Source organism: Eublepharis macularius, chromosome 17 (genome assembly GCF_028583425.1).
Source record: "Eublepharis macularius isolate TG4126 chromosome 17, MPM_Emac_v1.0, whole genome shotgun sequence".
Taxonomy (NCBI): domain Eukaryota; kingdom Metazoa; phylum Chordata; class Lepidosauria; order Squamata; family Eublepharidae; genus Eublepharis; species Eublepharis macularius.
In genome coordinates this window covers 26656429-26676314 of record NC_072806.1, presented here as the reverse complement: position 1 = coordinate 26676314, position 19886 = coordinate 26656429, and the positions used below count along the sequence as shown (strand labels likewise).

Here is a 19886-nt window from a genome sequence, read left to right as displayed (position 1 = left end):
GTCCAGGCTGGGAAATTCCTGGCGATTTGGGGAGTGAAGCCTGGAAAGGGCGGGGTTTGGGGAGGGGAGGGGCCTCAGAATGGTATAATGCCATAGAGTCTACCCCTCCAAAGTAGCCATTTTCTCCAGGTGAACTGATCTCTGTCACCTGGAGATCACTTGTAATTCTGGGAGATCTCCAACCACCACCTGGAGGCTGGCAACCCTAGAGACTGAAGATGGGAAGGCAGGTAAAGGTAGGCTGGTGGGTATGAAGGAGAGAAAGAAAAGGAGAGGGGCTATAGGGGCTTACAGGGAAAGGAAAAAGGAAATAGGAAATTTTTTTTAGTCTGTAATCTGCCTTGAGCCTCAGGTGGGCTATAAAGTAAATATATATACGTACTAGCTTGATACCTGTGCTTCACTACGGTATTTAAATCCAGTTATAATACTTATGAGTATGTAATATTTGTTTGGTTTGTGTGGTTTTTTTTAAAAGTTGGTTTTGTAGTATGATAGCATGAACATTTAAAAACTGTTGCCATACTGACTTTTATATAAAATCTCGATTCAGGAGTCTTGTACCATCTTTCTTCAACTGTCTGCAGTTTTCTTTACCTGATTTTTACCGCAGAACATAGAGTTCCACAGCTGACCAATCAGAGAGAGGGGGGTGCAAGCAGGCAGGAGCCTGCCAGCCACACAGGAAAGCCAGGCCCCACAGGGAGATTGGCAACCCTAGTGAACTTTGAGGGGAAGACTAGGAGGTGCCATTTTACCTCAGGACACATTCAATGACTCCAAATAGCAACTGCATACTGTTTAGAATGTGGCGGGTGAGGACCAATCAGGCCGCATATGCAAATGACCTCTGTGTTCCAACTGTCTGGAGGGGGGGGGAGAAATGAGGTATGGAATGTTATGAGCCCCAATCAGCCCGCATATGCAAATGATCTTGAAAGGCTGGCCCAATCAGGGAAGAATGGTCGAGCTGGCAGTGGGCAGGGGCACAAGCAGGCAGCAGCCTGCCAGCCACACAGGGAAGCAGTATTCCTTTGGGAAAACACATTTGACCTCTTTTTACACCAGTAGGGGGCAAATTTCTTAAAATCCCTTCTTGGTGTTTACATCATGAAAACAGTGTTCTCCCCAATTTCATGTTTTTAGGTCCAGGGGTTTGGGCTGGGCATTGATGAGTCAGTCAGGACACTTTATATGTATATTAGTATGTTTAAATGATGCCAGGAGAACTACTGTATCAACTGTATGTAAAAAACATATGATGTGCATACACAATATAAATGGATCTACTAAACCACTGGCAAAAAAATAACTCACCATGTATAAAAATATAAATATAACATATATATGATTATGAAGAAGAACAAAACAGGAGAAACTGGCTTAACTGGGAACAGCCAAACCTCAATAGAGATTAGACGATAGATGGACAATCTTAATGGCTCAATTTAGTAGTTACAGTGCAATTTATTAAATGGGCTTAAGATAAACTAGGAATAACCCATCCTTATTTATTTATTTAAAACATTTATATGCTGCCTTTCCACCCAAAATTGGATTTCCAAGGCAGCCAACAACAGATTATTAAAACATTAAAATAACATTTAAAATGCATATATAAATACCATAAAAACATATAGGTATATAAACACACACACACACAAAAGTCAAATGGAGGACTAATAAGAAACAGACAATACCAAAAAATCTTCAACAGTAGGCGAAAGTCAATAATAAATGCAGACAGACAGACAGACAGGAGTAAAGACTTCCTAACGTTTCTCCAATGGAACTCTTCCTCAACAACTATCAAGGCAGAGGAATCAGAAGAAAATGTAAATAATATATACTTCAAAAAAGTCTTCAATAGACAGCAAACAGCTCTTTTGAAGATAATCATTCTCAGCGGCAGCTGCTACAAATGAGCCAGACTTTAATTGTACTGAAACCATTCAAAGCAATCAAGAATGATGAAAGGTTAAAAAAAATTACAATATCAATTACGACAACAGCATGGAGAGGTAAAAAAAAATTCAGCTTGCAAACTAGACGTCTTGTAATCAGGTGCTGGAACCAATTAGGAAAGCTAAGAGAAAGGCGTCCAGGCCAAGTCAGATCAAAGGACCATGTCAAATAACACTTTGCATTAATTTACGTCCTATGAAATTTGCAAGAAAGTAAATAGGTAATTACTTTTTTTTAAAAAAGGTAATACAATGGTAGATACAGCCACCGTGGCTTAGCTGTTCTGTTAAATAAGCTGCAGGCCCATGAGGAATCTTCCCATTCTACAACCAAATCTGCACCCTAGGATTCGAATCCCATTTCCCCAACCCCACCCTCTGCCCCCCTTTAGCCAGATTCTGTGCCCCTCAGAGCGTGCTAAGTCCTCCTGTTTGAAGGTTTTTCTTTTTTTCATATTTTGGTTAACTGAGAAAGACCTCTTTTTGTGCATACCAAGGAATACCTAAGTAAGTAGATAGCCTCACCTTGTCTGTTTTACTGCTGTCACAATGGCCATAGATTTACTAACATGCAGAGCAACGATAGTAATTGGCTGGGTAACCTCAATAATTCCTCTGATCCGATGCCCGAGGGCAACCACTGGTGCCACATCTGCTACTTCCACAGTTGCTAGCAACCCATTTCCCACTGCTATGAATTTTTGCGCCTTGGTCAGAGGAAAATATGCATGATGGGGAGGCATGATCCTGTGCCTGAAATTTCTTATGAATCTTTGGTCTACCCTCCCTCCTTGAGGACTTCAGGGCTAACGCAACCCTCTGCAGATGACCCCATGCATGGTGAAATCAATGAACACATGTAGGGCGGAGTGAGCACAAGCATGCTAGTTCTAGCTCATGAGCATGAAGTTGACATGCGCAGGAAATGTGTGTGAAGGCTCTATAGAACCAGTCATTGGGAATGCAAATATTCTCGAACATGAAGAGCTAGAAGACGCACAACTTTTGCCAACGACTACTACCCAATTCTTTTGATGGGAAATGCTGGGGACTGAACCTGGGACCGTCTGCTCTACCATTGAGATATGGCTTCTCCCCTAACCTGGGACTTTCTGGCTCCTCCCCAAAGGGATATGAGGCAGCCTATTGGTTCCTCAAGCATAGTGCTGATTACAACTGGCAGAGCTTTGGGCAGATGAAGGTTCTTACCTGCCTGTCAACCACATGCCCCTCCACTGAGCGACGACGGTTCTTTTGGCAAACAGGATTTCTAAGTCTTAAAGCATTTGGACCACTGTCTTTTGTGCAGTTCACCTAGCTCAGTATAGTGTACTCTTACTGGAGATACTGGGGATTGGATCTCAGATACTTCAGCATACAAAATAAGTACTGTCATTAAGACACAGCCCCTCCCTTTAAGCTGCTGTATGCCAGATCAGAACATCGGTTCTTGCAGTTCAGTATTATCTACTGTGACTGTCTGCAGCTTTTCAGGATTGAAGACACAGGTCTTTTTCCAACAGTGGTTCTGGGCAATCTTAAGCAAAGCTGGCCGGGAGTGAATCTGAGGCTTCTTGCATGCAAAGGAAACACTCTGCCTCTGCCACCCACCATCTTTGGTGTTTTCCGCATGCACACTTACACCGAGTTACACCGAGTTTTCTGAGTATTTGATCCACGAGAATAGGACCTGCTTTGGGCCTCTGTAATTCCGCATTCGAGAGAGTTGAACCAAAGTGGATTATGTTTATTTATTCTGCAGTAGAAAATGCCCCATTTTTGCTGCAGGATTTCTGTTTCATCAGTTAATGAGCTAAGAACTCATCTGTTTCAGGAAGCGTGGAAGTTTTTTTTAATGTACCAACTTTGCAACACTGTTTTTAAAAAAGGTAAAAAGGGATTTGCGTCTTAGTGCCAAGAATAGTGTACACAAACAACACACATTTTCTTAAAATTTCTGAGACATGTATTGTCGAAGGCTTTCTGAGACATATTGCAGGTGATAGGCTGAGGAAACTTGCACGTGGTTTTTTAATGCACCAAGATTGAAACTGTGTTTAAGTTTTTTAAAAAAGAAAAAACTGGACTGGTTGCTGTTCAGCTAATCAGGACGTTGGGAGATGAAGGGGAGGGCAGAAGGCAGAGCCAGGGCTTCACACCCAAGAAAGCATTCTGCTCTTCAAAAAAGTTGTGGTTTGACTTTGCTGGAAAAAAAATCAGGGTATGTGTGCAGGGAGAAAAACTTCAGAAAACCTGGGGTGGGGGTGGGAAATCAATTCTGCTGCTGATGCTGCCTTTCACCATGCAGAATGCAAAAAAAAAAAAAGCGCAAAAAAAAAGTCCATGAAGCAGTTTGGAGACTGAATTGGGGCATTTTGATCATGCATGCAGAACTCTGGAGAGAAATCGATGCAGTATGCGGCCAGAATTGACAAAAAGCCCAGTGTGGAAAAGACCTTCCTCTCCGACCCCTGCTCCACACTTTGATATGCAAATGAAACGTTGATTCAAATCCACTCCATCCCACATATAAGCAGGGCACCTCTCTACTCGGAAACAAGGGAGGCCAATCTTTGTGAGTATGACTCTGGACAAAGAAGCACCTGCCGGTTTAGTTCACATTTTTTAATAACATGGCACAGATTTACATTACACAAGTCTTCGCTGATGAGGAAACATGCTGTGGATTGAATATCGCTTCAGGTTTTTCTCCCCCTCCCACCCCTTTTCACATAGGATCTAGAAAGGACTTTATTACATACAGGATAAACAGCAAAAAAGTTTGTATATAACAATTTCTTTACAATACTGAAAGCTACCACTACCATCCCAGTATACATATTGTTTTGTTTTTCAGGATTGTTTTTTTTGTTCATTTTGTCTTGTTCTTTTAAAAAAAACCACTGCACAACATCTGGAGTTCACAAAATTGGAAGTTCACAACTAAAACTTTTAGTGGACTACTAAAATAGATTTCTGATCATTAGAAACAGCGGTCTGTAATTAGACTTTTTTTTTTTGTCAAAACAGGAAAACGACTTGAGATAGCACTTTCATACACTAGAAGACCAATGGAACTAATTTTTTATTTCATACACAAATTTTACAGTCCAGGAGTCGATAAGATATTGAACGCTTTCTGATAAAAGTCATATTTTCACCCAATTATCTCAAACAGAACTGCAGCACGAGAGGGAAAAGAAGATAAAAGGTTTCAAAAAGCTAGTGTTTTATGAGTTTTTTTAAAAAACAAATCACATGTATTTTCTTGAGGTTGTTCTTCCTGTGGCTGGAACATGTCGTGCTAATCACAGAGATTATAAACCAAAATGAGAGGCTGCAAGTGACAGACTGACTGGTGTGTGTGTGGGGGAAAGTATCTATTTCCTGTTCAGACATACCCATTGTTTTTGAAAAGGCAGGGGTCATCTCCTACTGCAAAATGGAGGAGAGACTAGCTTCCCTTATTCCCCTTCTCACTGCAGCTCCCCCTATTCCATGCGGATTCTTTAGTCCTTCAATATAATCTTTTTGAGGCTACTGAGAGAAGAGGAAAGTGGGGAATTTTCTGCTTCTGCCGGTCAAAACCTGATAGATAGTATTCAACCCCCACACTACTCCCTTGCCTTGCTCACTGAGTCTTGCTTTGTTCACAAGAGAAAATGGGAAAGCATGTATAGCCACGCAACCCTAAAAAAAATCAATTAATGGCTCCTTTCCCAAATGGGAACAGCATTCCCCAAACAAGATGTTTCTGCATAAAGCCGTTTTCAGATGGGTACAGGGTGCAACCCTCGTATTAATGGGCCTTCAATACACATTTTAGAAATTACAATCTTACTGTTAACATATTTGCTTATAAACTTCTGAAGGAGTCCAAGAACTTCCAGGTGAGCAACAGGGGTAAAAAATGTTACAAGTAACCACTCCCATTTTTCAAATTAATTTCTTGAGTATTGTAAGACCATCCCTTACTGAGGAGTGAGTTCCTACCACCTCTAGTGCTCTACCATCATTATGCTCTGGGAAGCGGGCAGATGTGGAACGTTCCTGTGACCTCTTCTCTACATTCAATACTAGATTTGGTTTTCTCGCTTTAGGTTTACCAAAGCGGGAAAAATATTCAGGTATTTAAGCTGCTTCAGAAAACTTTGGGTAGAGTGGCAGAAGCCGCAGTACTTTTCTTGCTGTTTGCAAACAGCAAGAAAAGCACTGCTTTCAAGCTTCCCACTGCCTTTTTTTACCCGATGGCTGGGGGGAGGAGCGGGGGGTAGTGAGTGACTCACTACAACAAAACAGCAAGAAAAGTGCTGTGGCTGTCCACACACTACTTGAAGCTTTCCGAAGCATTCTGAAGCGCTTCAGAAAGCTTTGCTTTGGTATTTCCGAATTGGCTCAGCAATGCTGGGGCTGATTCAGAAATACTGAATCATTCTGAATTGGGCCTGATTCGGGTTAAAAACCTAAATTGGAAACCCAAAGCACACACCCCCTACTCAATACGGTTTCAGATTTATTTACCTAGGAGGTGGTCAAGGAAAAAAACCTTCCATTGCCTAGCAAGCATGGGATGTGTTCCTCATCGCTCCTCAGCAAATTAGTTTCATGTTCTTGAGAGAAGGAGCAAGGGTAGTTGGAGAACAGTCACAGGAGTTGCTGAACATCTGGCCATTGTGGAGAGCATTCAAGTGATGACAACTCAACAGCTCTCTCCTTAGTAACTGTAGCTTCTACAACAACTGTACCATTTGTGGAATAGGTGAGTCTACTCTAGGAACATTATGGCACAGCTGTACTTATGACTGGAGATGCTATTAATAATGGCCTAAGAAACTGCCCACCTCATGTCTAATTGCCATAGCTAAGAGGCCACTGCACACACAGCTGAGTCATGCTATAGAACCTTTGTACAGGTCAGGATTCTGGGTCCTCATCTGATAACAGACAAGCTACAGAAGAGTTTGTGCAGAATGCTGGCTATCTTGTTGGATCTGGGACAGGTGAATTAGGTTGCTTCACTATTGATGCAAGATGTGGCTTTGGGGAAACCATTGCTTTAGTTTCATTTTTAAAAAAAACAATAGCAAGAGCATTGATTCACAGGTTTGCTACAAGGACAGACATGGCCCTACAATGTACAACTCTGCAAACAAAAAAGCTCTAGATATAAAGAATAAGCAACTGAGTCTTGTTGTGGAAGATGAAGGCCTATTTTGATGGCTTATTTGCTCATCTCAAAAGGATGACAAGAAGTTTGTTTGGTTCAGGGAAAATATGACTTTAAGTATGTAGTTGGGTGGGTTGACAAGGCTCCTTTGAGTTAAACAGGCTTTTGTGAAAAGCCTTAAAATTAATTGCATAGTTGAAGGGGTTTAACTATCCTATAACAATATATGGACTGCAGCCAACTCTGGGCGGCATTCTTCAGGATTAAAGTCTGCAAACAGCACAGTTTAAGAAGTATTACTGTATTATGTTACTCAGCATTTTCCCTATGTACATATTTACAAAGTAAAGCTTTTGTCTTACCCATTTTGCATATATGACCCATTAACCCATCAAGTAACTTTTTAAAAAAATTACAGGAAAAAGATCTACAGGTTTTTTTTTCACTTCCCGCTGAAAAAGAAGAGAGATAACTTTGCATTTGCTTGTACCCAAAATACTGATTTAAATCTCCATGTTCCTATAGGGACTTTTCAAACAATGGAAAAGAATAAAGGGGGGAAAAGCACAGACTGTTTTCCAAAAATTGTGAAAACAGTTGCCAACATACAATATACAAACAGACAAAATTAAAAAAAAAAAGAAATCTTTGCACACTTGGGTCTATACATTGTGTACAGTTGGGTCATACCCAAAGTCTACAGTTTTGTTTTGTTTTTTTGCTTTCTTTGAGTAAGAAGATCTATTATATTGAAGTTCATTTATAATGTTCTTTCTCTGGCGCATACTTCCAGTTCTATCGTGCCTCTATGTCTTTGAGTGTATGGGAAGGTGGCCTGTCCCGTATTTCTGTTGACAAAGGAGTAGTCCTTCTGGGAGAGCTAGGGCGGGGTCCCAGAGTGGAAATGAGAGGGGGTGGGGCGCTAAGTGCTGCTGTGGGCGGAGTTTTGTTGAGAATCCCATTCTGAAGCCCCGAGGAAGGGCTGACTCTGGGGTAGTGCATGCTGGGGAGTCCTGGCGTAATTAAACTTGGGTGAGACAAGTGTCCGTCCAAAGCAGCCGGGTGAACTGAGTGCAGCCGGACGTGCTCGTAGTCCTCTCGAAGCATGTGCAACCGCTCCCGCTCATCCAGATGGGCCCCCCTTTCGTGCTCACGACGAGGGTCAACGGAAAGGGGGTGGTGGTGGTGGTGGTTGTAGTCATGTGGCTCTCTGTCCCTGAAAGACCTCTCTGCATCATACAACCGGGGTGCAGAGAGACGGTGAAGTGGGTCATTCCGTAGCAGGAACTCTCTGCCCAAAGGGTCTCTCCGATGGATGTCCAAGTCTCTATAGGGATCTCTCAATGGATCCCTCATTGGGTCCCAATGGAAAGAAGGGTAAGGGAAACGTTCGCTGCCTGGAATCGGACTGATTCCCATGAAAGGTGTCATCATGCGAGTCCTGTCCAGGCCACTGATGCTGTTCATGGGATGGATACCAGTTACACCCACCGTCATGGGCATCGATACCAAAGGGCCTGGATGGATGTTGGATGTGGGCAGGGGTGGGGGTTGCTCCGACGGCCGATGAGTCTGCGGTGCTTCGGGTAGAACTTCATGATCTTCCTTCCTTTCCTCTTTCACCTTGACTTCACTGGCCTTCTTCAAGCTCTCGTACACTGCCTCGTTCTTCTTATCAGCTTCTCGACTAGAGGTGCTGTTAGGTCTGGTGCTCTCCACAACCGGTGGCCTGACGTAGGGCGAGGGCACGCGAGATGTTTGTTTGGATTCTTCTAATGCTCTGGTCTCGTGGGTCAGGCCTTCTTTTTCTGAAACGTAGCTATCCTTTGCCTTGTGCTCATCAACGTTAACGTCCTTCCGTGATTCGGTGTGATCCCTCTCTTTGGGTTTTTCTTTCTCTCGAACCTCAGGGTTCAGATGGTTCCTGATCTGCTCGGCTGAGCTTCGGCTATGTCCAAGAGAGTTTGTGGAATGGATAGGTGCAGGCGAAGGATGACTGGGGTGTCTCTTCTCAATACTCTCCCTAAAAGCAGCAAAGCACAACAGTTAATATTTTTGGAGACTACAGCAAGGAAGACCAAAGCCTGAGCCTTGAAATGCCACATGTATGTGTTATGTGCTGTCAAGTTGCCTCCAACCTATGGCAACCCTATGAATGGAAGACCTCCAAAACGGCCTATCATTAACAGACTTACAAACGGGAAGATGTGACTTCTTTTATTGAAGCCATGTAATTTTAAGTCTTCCTCTTTTCCTACTGCCTTCCACTTTTCCTAGCATTATTGGTCCTACAATGAGAAATGAAACACCTTATTTAGTTGGTATGTGCTCAACTCCTACCACTTTTAGTGAAGTTCACAAACGGCAGTCCAAATGACTTCTAGGAGTTAGGATATCAACCCACACTTGGTTGTGTCCTGGGAATGCAAAGAGAATCTTCTATCTTTTGATAGAGAGAACGTGGAGCATCTATAAACAAACCCCTTCCAAATTATATTTATTTTGTCTAAAATAATTTGCCAGAGGAAGAAAGGGAATGTCCTAGGGCATAGTCAAAAGGCACTCAATATAGCTTTACTGAAGCTAAGCAAGTCAATACTTGGAAGGGAAGACACTCTGAAAACTCTACATATACAGTCTTGATGTTCAATGAGGAAAGATAGTTTAATGAAGTATGAAAAAAGCAAGCCAATATCCTACGAGACTTTCCTCAGAGGACCTTATTTGTGGTGAGATGATCACAGTTGATCCCCCTTTGGGTGGCAACAAGGCAAGGTCTTTTTCTGCAGTGGTTCCTCAGATTTCTAGATGTTGTTTGTCCCCCCCTTTCCTTTCTTTGAAATGGCAAGTGGAAACCATTTTGTTTAGACTCACTTTTGAAAGAGGAGGCTGAGAACTGGCTTTAGAAAGTCATCTTTTGCTGTTTCACACTTCTCTATTTTTAACAAACACTTTATTTAATTGGGATTTTATTAACTGAATAAATTTTGTTAGCTCATTCTACGTGCTTCTGAGATGGACGGAACGATATAAATGAACAAAGACTAGCACCCATCCCTCTCTTTTGACCATGGTCCAAATTCCACCTTTGAACCTGTGCTTCCAAACAGCAACAACAAAAACTCTATCAACCCAACTCACCTTGATGGGACCAATGGTCCCCAAATGTGAAGAAACAGCTCCCATAATAGGAAGAAGTCGAGGTTCTAGGAGATACACGCACTAAGTTGCCTTATACTGAATCAGGTCATCAGTCCACCCAGGTCAGTCTTGTCTACTCGGACTGGCAGCAGCTCTCCAGGGTCTCAGGTCGAACTCTTTCACATCACCTACAGTCTGGTCCTTTTTAACTGGAAATGTCAGGGACTGAACCTGGGACCTTCTGCATGCCAAGCAGAAGCCACTGAGCCACATCCCCTCCCCATAAGACACAGAATGCAGCAACCTTGCATAAATTAAGCAGGTCTGGGTACACACCACATTTGCATGGAAGGTGGTATATCGGTGTAATAAACAAGAGTGTGAAAAAACACACTGTACGAAGGTGGCACTGAGAACATCCTAATGGGCCATTCACCAAAAGCAGACTTTAAGAATTGTCTTTATGAACCAAGAATGGCTATTGTTGATCAACTGTGAAGTTAAAACATTGACTATAAAATGCTGTGTATATGGGAGTAATGAAATGGAGAGAAGAAATTGTTTATGGTAATGTGTTATGTTTTTATAAAAATTTTATGTAATTGTTTAATAATAATAGTAATAATAGCAGCAGGAGCAGGAGCAGGAGCAGGAGCAGCAGCAACAACAACAACAACAACAACAATAATAGAATTGTCTTTAGGGGAAGCAATGTGGCTCAGTAGACATGCATCTGCATGGCACACAGAAGGTCCCAGGTTCAATTCTTGGCATATCCAGTTAAAAGGATCAGTTAAGAGATGATGTGAAAGGCCTTTGAGACGCCAGAGAGCCACTGCCAATCTGAATAGAGAATACAGATTTGGACGGCCTGATGGCCTGATTCAGTATAAGGCACCTTCATGTATGTTCACGGTTTGAATGTTAATGGGTTGTGGTTTTGGAGGGGGGGGGGGATGAATATGATGCCTTAACAACGTCTTGCTATGAGAATCAGTGGGTGACATCCCAGAAGGCCCCTCCTCTGCGCCTGGCCAGCAAAGAAGACTTTTGGAAGGCTCAGCAGTTGTGCTGGACTGACACTGGACCTTTGTATACTATCTGAATGCCTTAGTACAATAGCACTGTATTGCTCTTCCTGATAACACCCTTCAACTCTGGCTCATGCCCATGCCCCAGGTGTTGGGGGTTCGCCATCCATGGGCAGAGGGGTGCAATTTCCAGAAGAACCTAAGTCCCAGCACTTCTACCCTGAGAAACAAAGCCCTGGTAAGACAAGGCACCGAGGCAGCTCACTCCACATGTAAGTAACGTCCATAAAAACATCGAAAAGGCTGTAATTTTTTTTTTTAAGAGGCAACGGAATTCAGTGATCTGCAAGGGATTTGAAATGAGATGTGGCGCCTTTTTAGTGGCGCAGGCGTTTGAACCTCCGCAGTTCTCCCGTCCTGCAGCATTGGGAAAGTTCCCACCCCCTTTGCTATAACATGCGACAAAGATGACAGCTCCAGGAAACCAATCTTGCGTGTGTTGGGTGGGAAACTTCCATCCCCCAAACTAAATAGATCCCACTGTAGAAAGACAGCGTGCTTCCCAATTCCTCCTCCTCAGAACTTCTCCACTGGGAATCAAGACCTAAGGAATCTTCTCAATTGTATCCATTTCCATATTTTATACAGAGAGCTGTCTGCTTCCCAATTCAGCTTTCAACTGCTTTGGTTAATTTCTGTCTTTTCACCACCATGACATCATGAATGAGCAGCTGTGTACTGTCACATCAATAGTGCAATCTTGATGATGTATCTACCAAGAATCTTTTGGGGTGTTTTTTTTTCCTGATTCACACAAAGATTGCGTCTGGATCAGTGAAAATTGCACAGATAACATCTTGATGCAATCATCTGTTTGATCATGTCGAAATTGCTTTTTTGTAGTGTTTTATCAATGCTCCTTTGCACATCAGTAAAGGGTAGGGGAGATAGACATTAATGAAAACTGCCTATGCTACAATTCTGGAATTTGTTTTGGAAATTCTAGTTAAATTGGCACAGAGCTCATACCTAGAACAATAACGGAAGAGAACAGGGAAATTCACTCTTCCCTCATACAAAAAATGCAAATTAAGATATGGAAATGTGTACTCTGGCATTAGAGTTAGATTTTTGCATTCATTCACAGAAACACAATGCACATATATGAAGCTGCCTTATACTGTTAGGTACTTGGTCCATCTACTACACCTCTGGCTGGCAGCAGTTTTCTGGTGTCTCAAGCAAACAAGGTCTTTCCCGACCCTAGCTACCCAAGATCCTCAAACTAGAGGTGTCAAGGCCGCTCCGGTACCTTTGGCATGCAAAGCTTGTATTCTGCCACTGAACCCCAACCTCTTTCCACCAAAGGAAGTGCGAGTTGCTAGATTCTGGAGTGAGGTAAGCAAGATTTCCATGCTATTTTTCCAGGATGCTTTTCGAACAAATAATTGCCATACTAAGAAGAGGCTGAATGAAAGCTGAGCGGTCCCCACCCCGCCTTGCCCTCCGTCAAGGTCTTCCATACCTTTCTTTGTCATCTTTACTAAGAGAAGAGTCTCCTTTATCTACATCTCTATCTCTCTCATGAGCTACAGCAGACGAACTGCGTTCCAGCTCCCCTGGCTTCAGCCAGGGCGGAGGAGTCGGGAATGAAGGAGGAGTTCGATGCAGACGGTTCCAGGGCTCGTGAGGGTTGCTAAAGTTCTGCATACTGGGGCCATCCTTGTGGCCGAACATAGTGTTGGGAGCTGGAATGGCGAAGTGGGGAAAAACACACACACACAAAAGAACAAAAACAAAAACAGTTTCAGAAGAAAAGCAATCAGGTCCCCCGTTGACGGTACTTACCAATAAAACCCAACTTTTTACTGCACTCAGAGTTTAAAATGAATACATATTATGGGGAGCTGGAAAAGGAAAGGAGATTTAGAGGTGAGTGAGACAACGTGGCATTTCAAAAGGCTAGGGATTTAATTTGGGAAGGTGGAGAGGGGTGGGTGGGATGGGACAGTCCAAAACGACCGTTTTCCTAATCAGGAATAGGGTTCCAGAGACGTGGGAGAAAATTTCACCTGCAGCCCTCCCCCATATAAGACACAATAGTACAGAAGAATATTGTGGAGGAAAATGTGTCCAATCTATCCAGGAAAAATGACCACCAAACTGAGTTCCCATCTTTTCTTGCCATGCACTTTACAGACTAGTGAAACTTGTGGAGGCTGTTGCTGGGAAAAGTTACAAGTAAGCTCCAAATGCCAAGTATGGATTTGTCCAAAGCAAACTAGATCACAGTTATGCAACATTATATATATGGCCCTGATCTGGATAGCCCAGGAGAGCCTGATCTTGTCAGATCTCAGAAGCTAAACAGGGTCGGCCTTGGTTAGTAATTGGATGGGAGACCTCCAAGGAAGACGAAGGTTGCAGAGGCAGGCAACGGCAAACCACTTTGTTAGTCTCTTGCTGTGAAAACCCCACCAGGGGGCACCATAAGTCAGCTGTAAGGGCAGGATTTCATTTTCAACTCTATATATTACAGCAGAGCAGGCTGCATAAGTCTACTTCGGTCCTTTGATATGATACGACAATTGCCTTTCTGATAGGACCCTAAATCATGAAACAGGGTTAAATCTGGCTTCCATATTGGATGCAACTAAATCTGGCTGCTCTTATACTCAGGGCTGCCAAAAGAAAGCATGACTGCACTCCAACAATAATTTACTTGTGGGATTCACTGCCGCAGGATGCAGTGAGGGCTTTGAAATGGGTATCAGAAAATATCCATGGTGGAAGATGGATCCATGAACAGTTATTAGTCACAGTGACTAAATGGATACACCATGTTTGGAGGCAGTATCCTTCCAAATGCCAGTGCTGGGGAGAAGGGCAGGAATACAGCAAGGCTTTGACCTCTGGGTCCTCCTTGCAGGACTTCCAGGAGCATCTAGATGGCCACTGTGTGAAACAGATGGTGGACAAGATGGACCTTGGAGCCCGAACAGTCATGGCTGCTCTTATGTTCTTCTCCACAATGGCTTTAATTAATTTAATTTATTAGATTTATATCCCGCCCTCCCCACACCAGCAGGCTCAGGGTGGATTGCAATTTACATACAAATTTAAAATACATCTAACAATTCATACAATTTAAAATTACAAATTGTAAACATCCAAAGATTTAAAATACATAAAGATCCTCTCAGGGACTGTTTCTGTGTCCTAGACCTGGCCAGAGTCTGATGTAGGAGAAACAATGGGCGCACCAGTAGGCAGGTGCAAGGTGCAAGGATTTATTGAAGTTTTTAAGATCGCTACGCGTTTCACTTCAGGCTTCGTCAGGGGATCTTCTATGGAGTATTTCGAGCATCACCTTGAGCAATGCCTCCTTTCTCTTTGCACCTGGTTCTTCTTTTTTTCTGCCAAAGTCTGATGCAGCCAGCTGCATGTCTGATGGTCTTTATTTTATAACCCCAAAAGAGCAGGTCCTACTTACAGCTGAGTGGAATATTGGGGACGGACCTCCCAGTTTCAAGCCTAAGTTAAACCCATCCCTGGGGGAACAGCAGCTGTTCCAGCTTGTGGATTTGTACAATTCCACACGAAAGTCTGAAGAGCCTTTAAGTCTAACTTCTTATTATCTCGTTGGGCTGGGAAACCGTGAAAATACGCAAGGTAACAAGGAACTCACTTAAGCAGGATTGCTTTTTATGCAAGATGGAGCAAACGCAGGGCAACTGGCTGAGCTTGGAATCTGATAGTTTAGTAAGTGCAGTTCATAAGCAGAGTTACTCCTTTCTAAGCCAATCGACTTCCGAGGATTTAGAAAGCTGTATATCTTTTTAGGATTGCACACTAACCATCGAAGTACAAGGATTATGCATGTCTTATTCTACATCAGAAACTGAGGGCTAGTGTGGTGTAGTGGTTGGAGCTTCTGACTAGGTTTTAGAAGATCCCCGTTCAAATCCCGATTCTGCAATGGAAACTCATTGGGTGACCTTGGCCCAGTTATACATGCTCAGCCTAACCTATCTCACAGGATTGTTGTGAAGATAAAATAGTGGTGTGGGGAGTGATATAAGCCATTTTGGGAGAAAGGCAGGGATGAAGTAAATAAAGAAATCAAGTAAATATATAAATAAATTCTTTGACTTTGAAGCTTCTACATTTAATTTCAGATTAATCTATACAATTGATTGTGTGTATATGCGCACGTGCATGTGTCTGGACTCAATTCAAATTGTATCGTCCATGGATGCCGAATTCGGCCCATGAAGCTTTCAATGGAAGTCCAGAAGCTGGCATGCTTGGAATGTGATCACATGGAATTGTGCAAGACGGCACTTTTTATAGCGAGTTGGATCCAGGCAGCTACTCTGCTGGTGAAAAATGGAGGAAGGAGTCCCATTTGGCCACCAGAAAGGTTAGGCTGGGAACTGTGGGGATTTCATCAGCAGAAACCATGTGGGATAAGGGCTCTAATGAAGAGAGAGTGGAGCAAAATTTGGCAAAAGAGCTGGCTCGATCCAACCCACTGAGAATACAGTTGCAGGGATTAATTGTCTGTGTATAACTCTAAGCATTTTTTCTTTTCTTTTTTCTCCCTTCCCCCAGCATTGTTTACAGTATATTCTACTTTTGTTTTATTTCATTCTCCCCTAATGATGTAACCTAATTTTATTGCAAGATTCGAGTCCAGAAGCACTAATTTTATTGTACTGTTTAATTGCCTAATGGTGTAATCTAGTTTACGGCACTGTTTATTGTATGCATTATATTGGTCATTATTGCATTTCTTTTAAAAAAGGTAATTCTGTAGTTCACCTTCTTTCAAAAAAGGTGGGTGATAAATGAAGTAAGTAAATAGTAACAAATGAACGTCATGGTTAGCCATGGATTGCTGCTGGTAAAAAAGCCTCGAGGATTCTTCCCTCTCCTTCTCATCCATGCCTATGGAGCAGTAACCAAGCAGTCCTGGTGGAATTGAGCAGGCAACTGATTGGTTTACACATTCCTAAATGATGGGACAAGAACCCTAGGAAAGCTCAAACCAAAGTTTGCTGTTTTAGGTATAACGGCAAACAATGGTTTGCTATGGACATGGAATTAAATTAACGAGCTTGTTGTTTTAGGAATGGGAGGAAGCAGGAAAGGAGAGGAGATTGACCAAGGGAGCTTGAAACTTCTTTAAATCTCATGCGGAGAGCACAAAACTATGGTTTGGTGTTATATCTGAGACCATTAAATGAACACAAGGAGTCAGTACTCTGCAGGATACAAGTGACGAAGGGGCAGACTCCTTCAGGCCCATGCCAACCAGGATGTGTTTTTTTCTCCTTACTCTTGTGGTTTTGTTCTGATGAACGATGTGGTAAACTGCTTGGGGGAGAAAACCAGGGTATAACTATCCTAATTAATTAATTTTAAAAGAGTTCCACTGTCTCATGGTTTCCTTTATCTCAGCCAATTGAACCTCCTTGTTCAGAGGCAGCGTACCTCCAAAAACCGGAGGACAAACAGCACAGGAGGGCTGTTGCCTTGATTTCCAGTTTCTAGGCTTCCACGGAGCCTCTATCAGGCCGCTACTGGAAAAAGGAAACTGGATTAGATAGTCTGATCCATGGCGCTGTTTTTTTATCCACTTATCCAACTCAGTTTTTAGGCAGACAAATTTGCTATTTGGTAGGGTTTTAAGGCTGTTTTTGCGATTAGCTGTAAAAGTGGCTTTATGGTTTTTTTTTAAAGTAACTGCCGTGCATAGCTCCTGGACTTTTTTTATTGACTGTTTTTAAATGTCATGGCTTTATTAAGATTTAATGTATGCTTTTAAATAATGAGAGCCAGTCTGAACACTTTTGGAAGAGGTGGAACATGCATTTATAAACTTGCCCTATTCACTTTTTTTTCTTTCTGGGAGTGGAGGGGAGGCTGAGTTTGTAACCAAGGTGTTATCTGAGAGGTGGCGTGATAGTTAGACTAGGATTGGGGAGATCTGGGTTCATATCCTCCCTTTGTCATCAAGCTCCCAGGGTTACCCTGAGCCAGTAAATCATTTGGTTTCTCAGTGTAGCCTACCTCACAGGGTTGTTAAGAAGATAAAACTGGGAAAGGTGAACTATATAGGAAGGAAAGGTGGGATAAAAATAGACTACATAAATAGATTTGGGGGACCAGAGTATCTCCTGGAAGTATTTCCCCACCACAAAGCTGTAGCCTGCAGGGAAGTTACACACCTAATTTTCCCCAAGGAAGTCAGATAGCATGTGAGCTGTACCAATTCAGGCTGCAGGTAGGAGCCTCATAAAAAAAAAAAACCTCTCTGCATGAAAAAGCTAGCATGTCAGGCAGAAAAGTCCTGATTCATTCTTCTCCTTGGCATGCTGGTTTTCTACATGCAGGGAATGTTTGCATTCAGGGCCATTCAATCATGTGACCTGTAGTCTGACACAGTACAGTTTTAGCACCATGATGTAAATAAGGCCACAGGAGAGTGCTTGGACAGGTTGGAGCTTGTCTCAATGTTTTTAAGTGTGTCAGAATTTAGCTCTGGGTCAGCACCCTTGATGATCCAACAAACCCCCACCTAGAGGCAGTCAGAGCTAGAGGAGAAGTTACTCACTAACTGCAGGGTTCCCGAGTCCCCCGAAGGCATTGCCGCTCACGGCTGCGAGACTGGTGAACGTCGTGGGCCGATTAAAAGTCTCTGAAACCAAATGGAAAGATTCTAATGGGAAGGGAGTTATCTACGAAGGAACACCACTCCATTACAAGAGACAAGCAGAGGCTGGATAGACAGCTTCAGTTTTGTTCTTGTGGGGACCCTCTCTGCCCTTACAGCCTTCTCAATGGCTTCATCCCAGGGGGGCGGGGGGGGGGGAGCGTAGCAAGATGGCCTCGGGAGAGGATCAGGGGCTATTGGGCTTCTCTTGAAGCCAGTCCGTCCCTGATTTGCTGAATCACAGTTCCCACACCAGCCTCCTGTTTAGGGAGGATTTTTTTTTAAAAAAAATATATCTTGCCTCCTTCTCCTCCCAAATTAGCTTTCTTACCATCCAGGCTCTCTTCTCTAATTGCTGGTTAATAAATCTTTAAAAAGCTGATGAGGGCAAAAAGCCCTATAGACCCAATAGTTGTGTGGGTATGTGAAGTTGCGGGGGGATCGCTGTGATCCCGGGAGGAGGCAGTAACGGGCCCTGGACCTCTAAGGGCTGGCCATCTGCCACGGCAATGAGGGCGCAGGAGAGGACTGGGCGGGTTGGGAAACAGCTACAGCTGCCACAGGTACAGACTCTACTTGGGGGAGGGTCTTCCTGTCTGAGTGGCTGGAAGCTTGAAGAGGGCACACATGGACTGCAGAGCCATCTTCATCAGAGGCTGGGAGCTGGTCAATGAAGAAGTGTCAGCTCCTGGCTCCTAAGCTTTCTTGAGAAGAGAGGAGAAGGATCCCAGGTGGCTATCTGCCTTTCTTCTCACTCTGAGGCCACTGAGTTCCCTCCCCGGTGAGCCGGGATCACTGAATGAGTAGTGAGGACCCCCCCCCCAACACACACACACCAGGCTTTTGCCCCTCCTGCAATTCCCAGGCCCTGTGAAAAACCCTCACAAAGCATCGGCATCCCCCAGTTTGAGAAGCAATGTTGCCATCATCGAGGAGACGATGCGGTTACTAACCAAATCCTGTCCTGATTGGCCAGCCACCACTCAGGTGAGCGAGGCCCCACTTGCTCTGGGGGCTGCGGTAGCGCTGCTGAGGCAGCTGTCGCTGCGTTTGCCCGATAATGCCTGCATTCCTTCCTTTTCAGGGGCTAAGGCCCCATCTCTGTTTTGATCTGGTATGGTTGCCAACTCCAGCTTGGGAAATTCCTGGGGATTTGGGGACAATGCCCGAGGAGGGCAGAGCATACTTAGCGGGAACAGGATAGTATAGATTCTGCCCACTGAAGCTGCCATTTCCTTCAGAAGAACTGATTTCTACTTGTGTTCAAATCTCTGTTATCTATACCCTACTGCAGTGTTTACTGAATGTTACGATCAATGATCGTGTTGACTTATACTGTGTAATCCACCTTGAGTCTCAGTGAGAAAGGTGGATTCTAAATAATAATAAATATAAATAATAAATAAATAAAATCTCTGTAGCCCAGAGATCAGCTGTCATTCCAGGAGAACTTTAAGCTCCAGTTGCTGGCAACCCTATTCTTATCATGGAGTAGATGGTTAAACATTCAGCCAAGCTGGCTCTCAGGTGCCTTCCTGACTGCTACCAATCCCCGTTGTGCAAAGAACTCTGGATTAATTTAATGTGATCAGAAGATCCTTCTCCAAGAGGTATTAAATTTCATAGCACTCGATAACTCCCGTGAGGCATCACAGTGACCGTCTGAATTTAGCCAGGCCCTGGTCTGTCTCAGCTAAGCTAAAGGCTAAGAAGGGTCACCATAACGGGCAGCTCATCCTACTCTTTTCTGATGTGAAAAAGTTGGCAGGGGGAGAATTTTCTATGCCACTGAAGCCTAACGAAATGGTCTCCTGACAATTCTTTTTAAAGTACTTACAGGACTGTGGTTTTTAATGACGGTAAAG

General features: G+C 43.4%; 1 protein-coding gene across 1 annotated transcript in view; it reads right to left on the bottom strand.

Moving 5' to 3' along the window:
* Positions 1-4574: 4574 nt before the first annotated feature.
* LOC129345063 (autism susceptibility gene 2 protein-like) overlaps positions 4575-19886 on the bottom strand; it is a 955148-nt gene continuing 939836 nt past the window's right edge. The window contains 3 exon segments of the mRNA XM_055002049.1: positions 4575-9154; positions 12829-13051; positions 17923-18006. Of these exon segments, the coding sequence (XP_054858024.1) occupies positions 7927-9154; positions 12829-13051; positions 17923-18006 (1535 nt within the window). The 3' untranslated portion in view covers positions 4575-7926.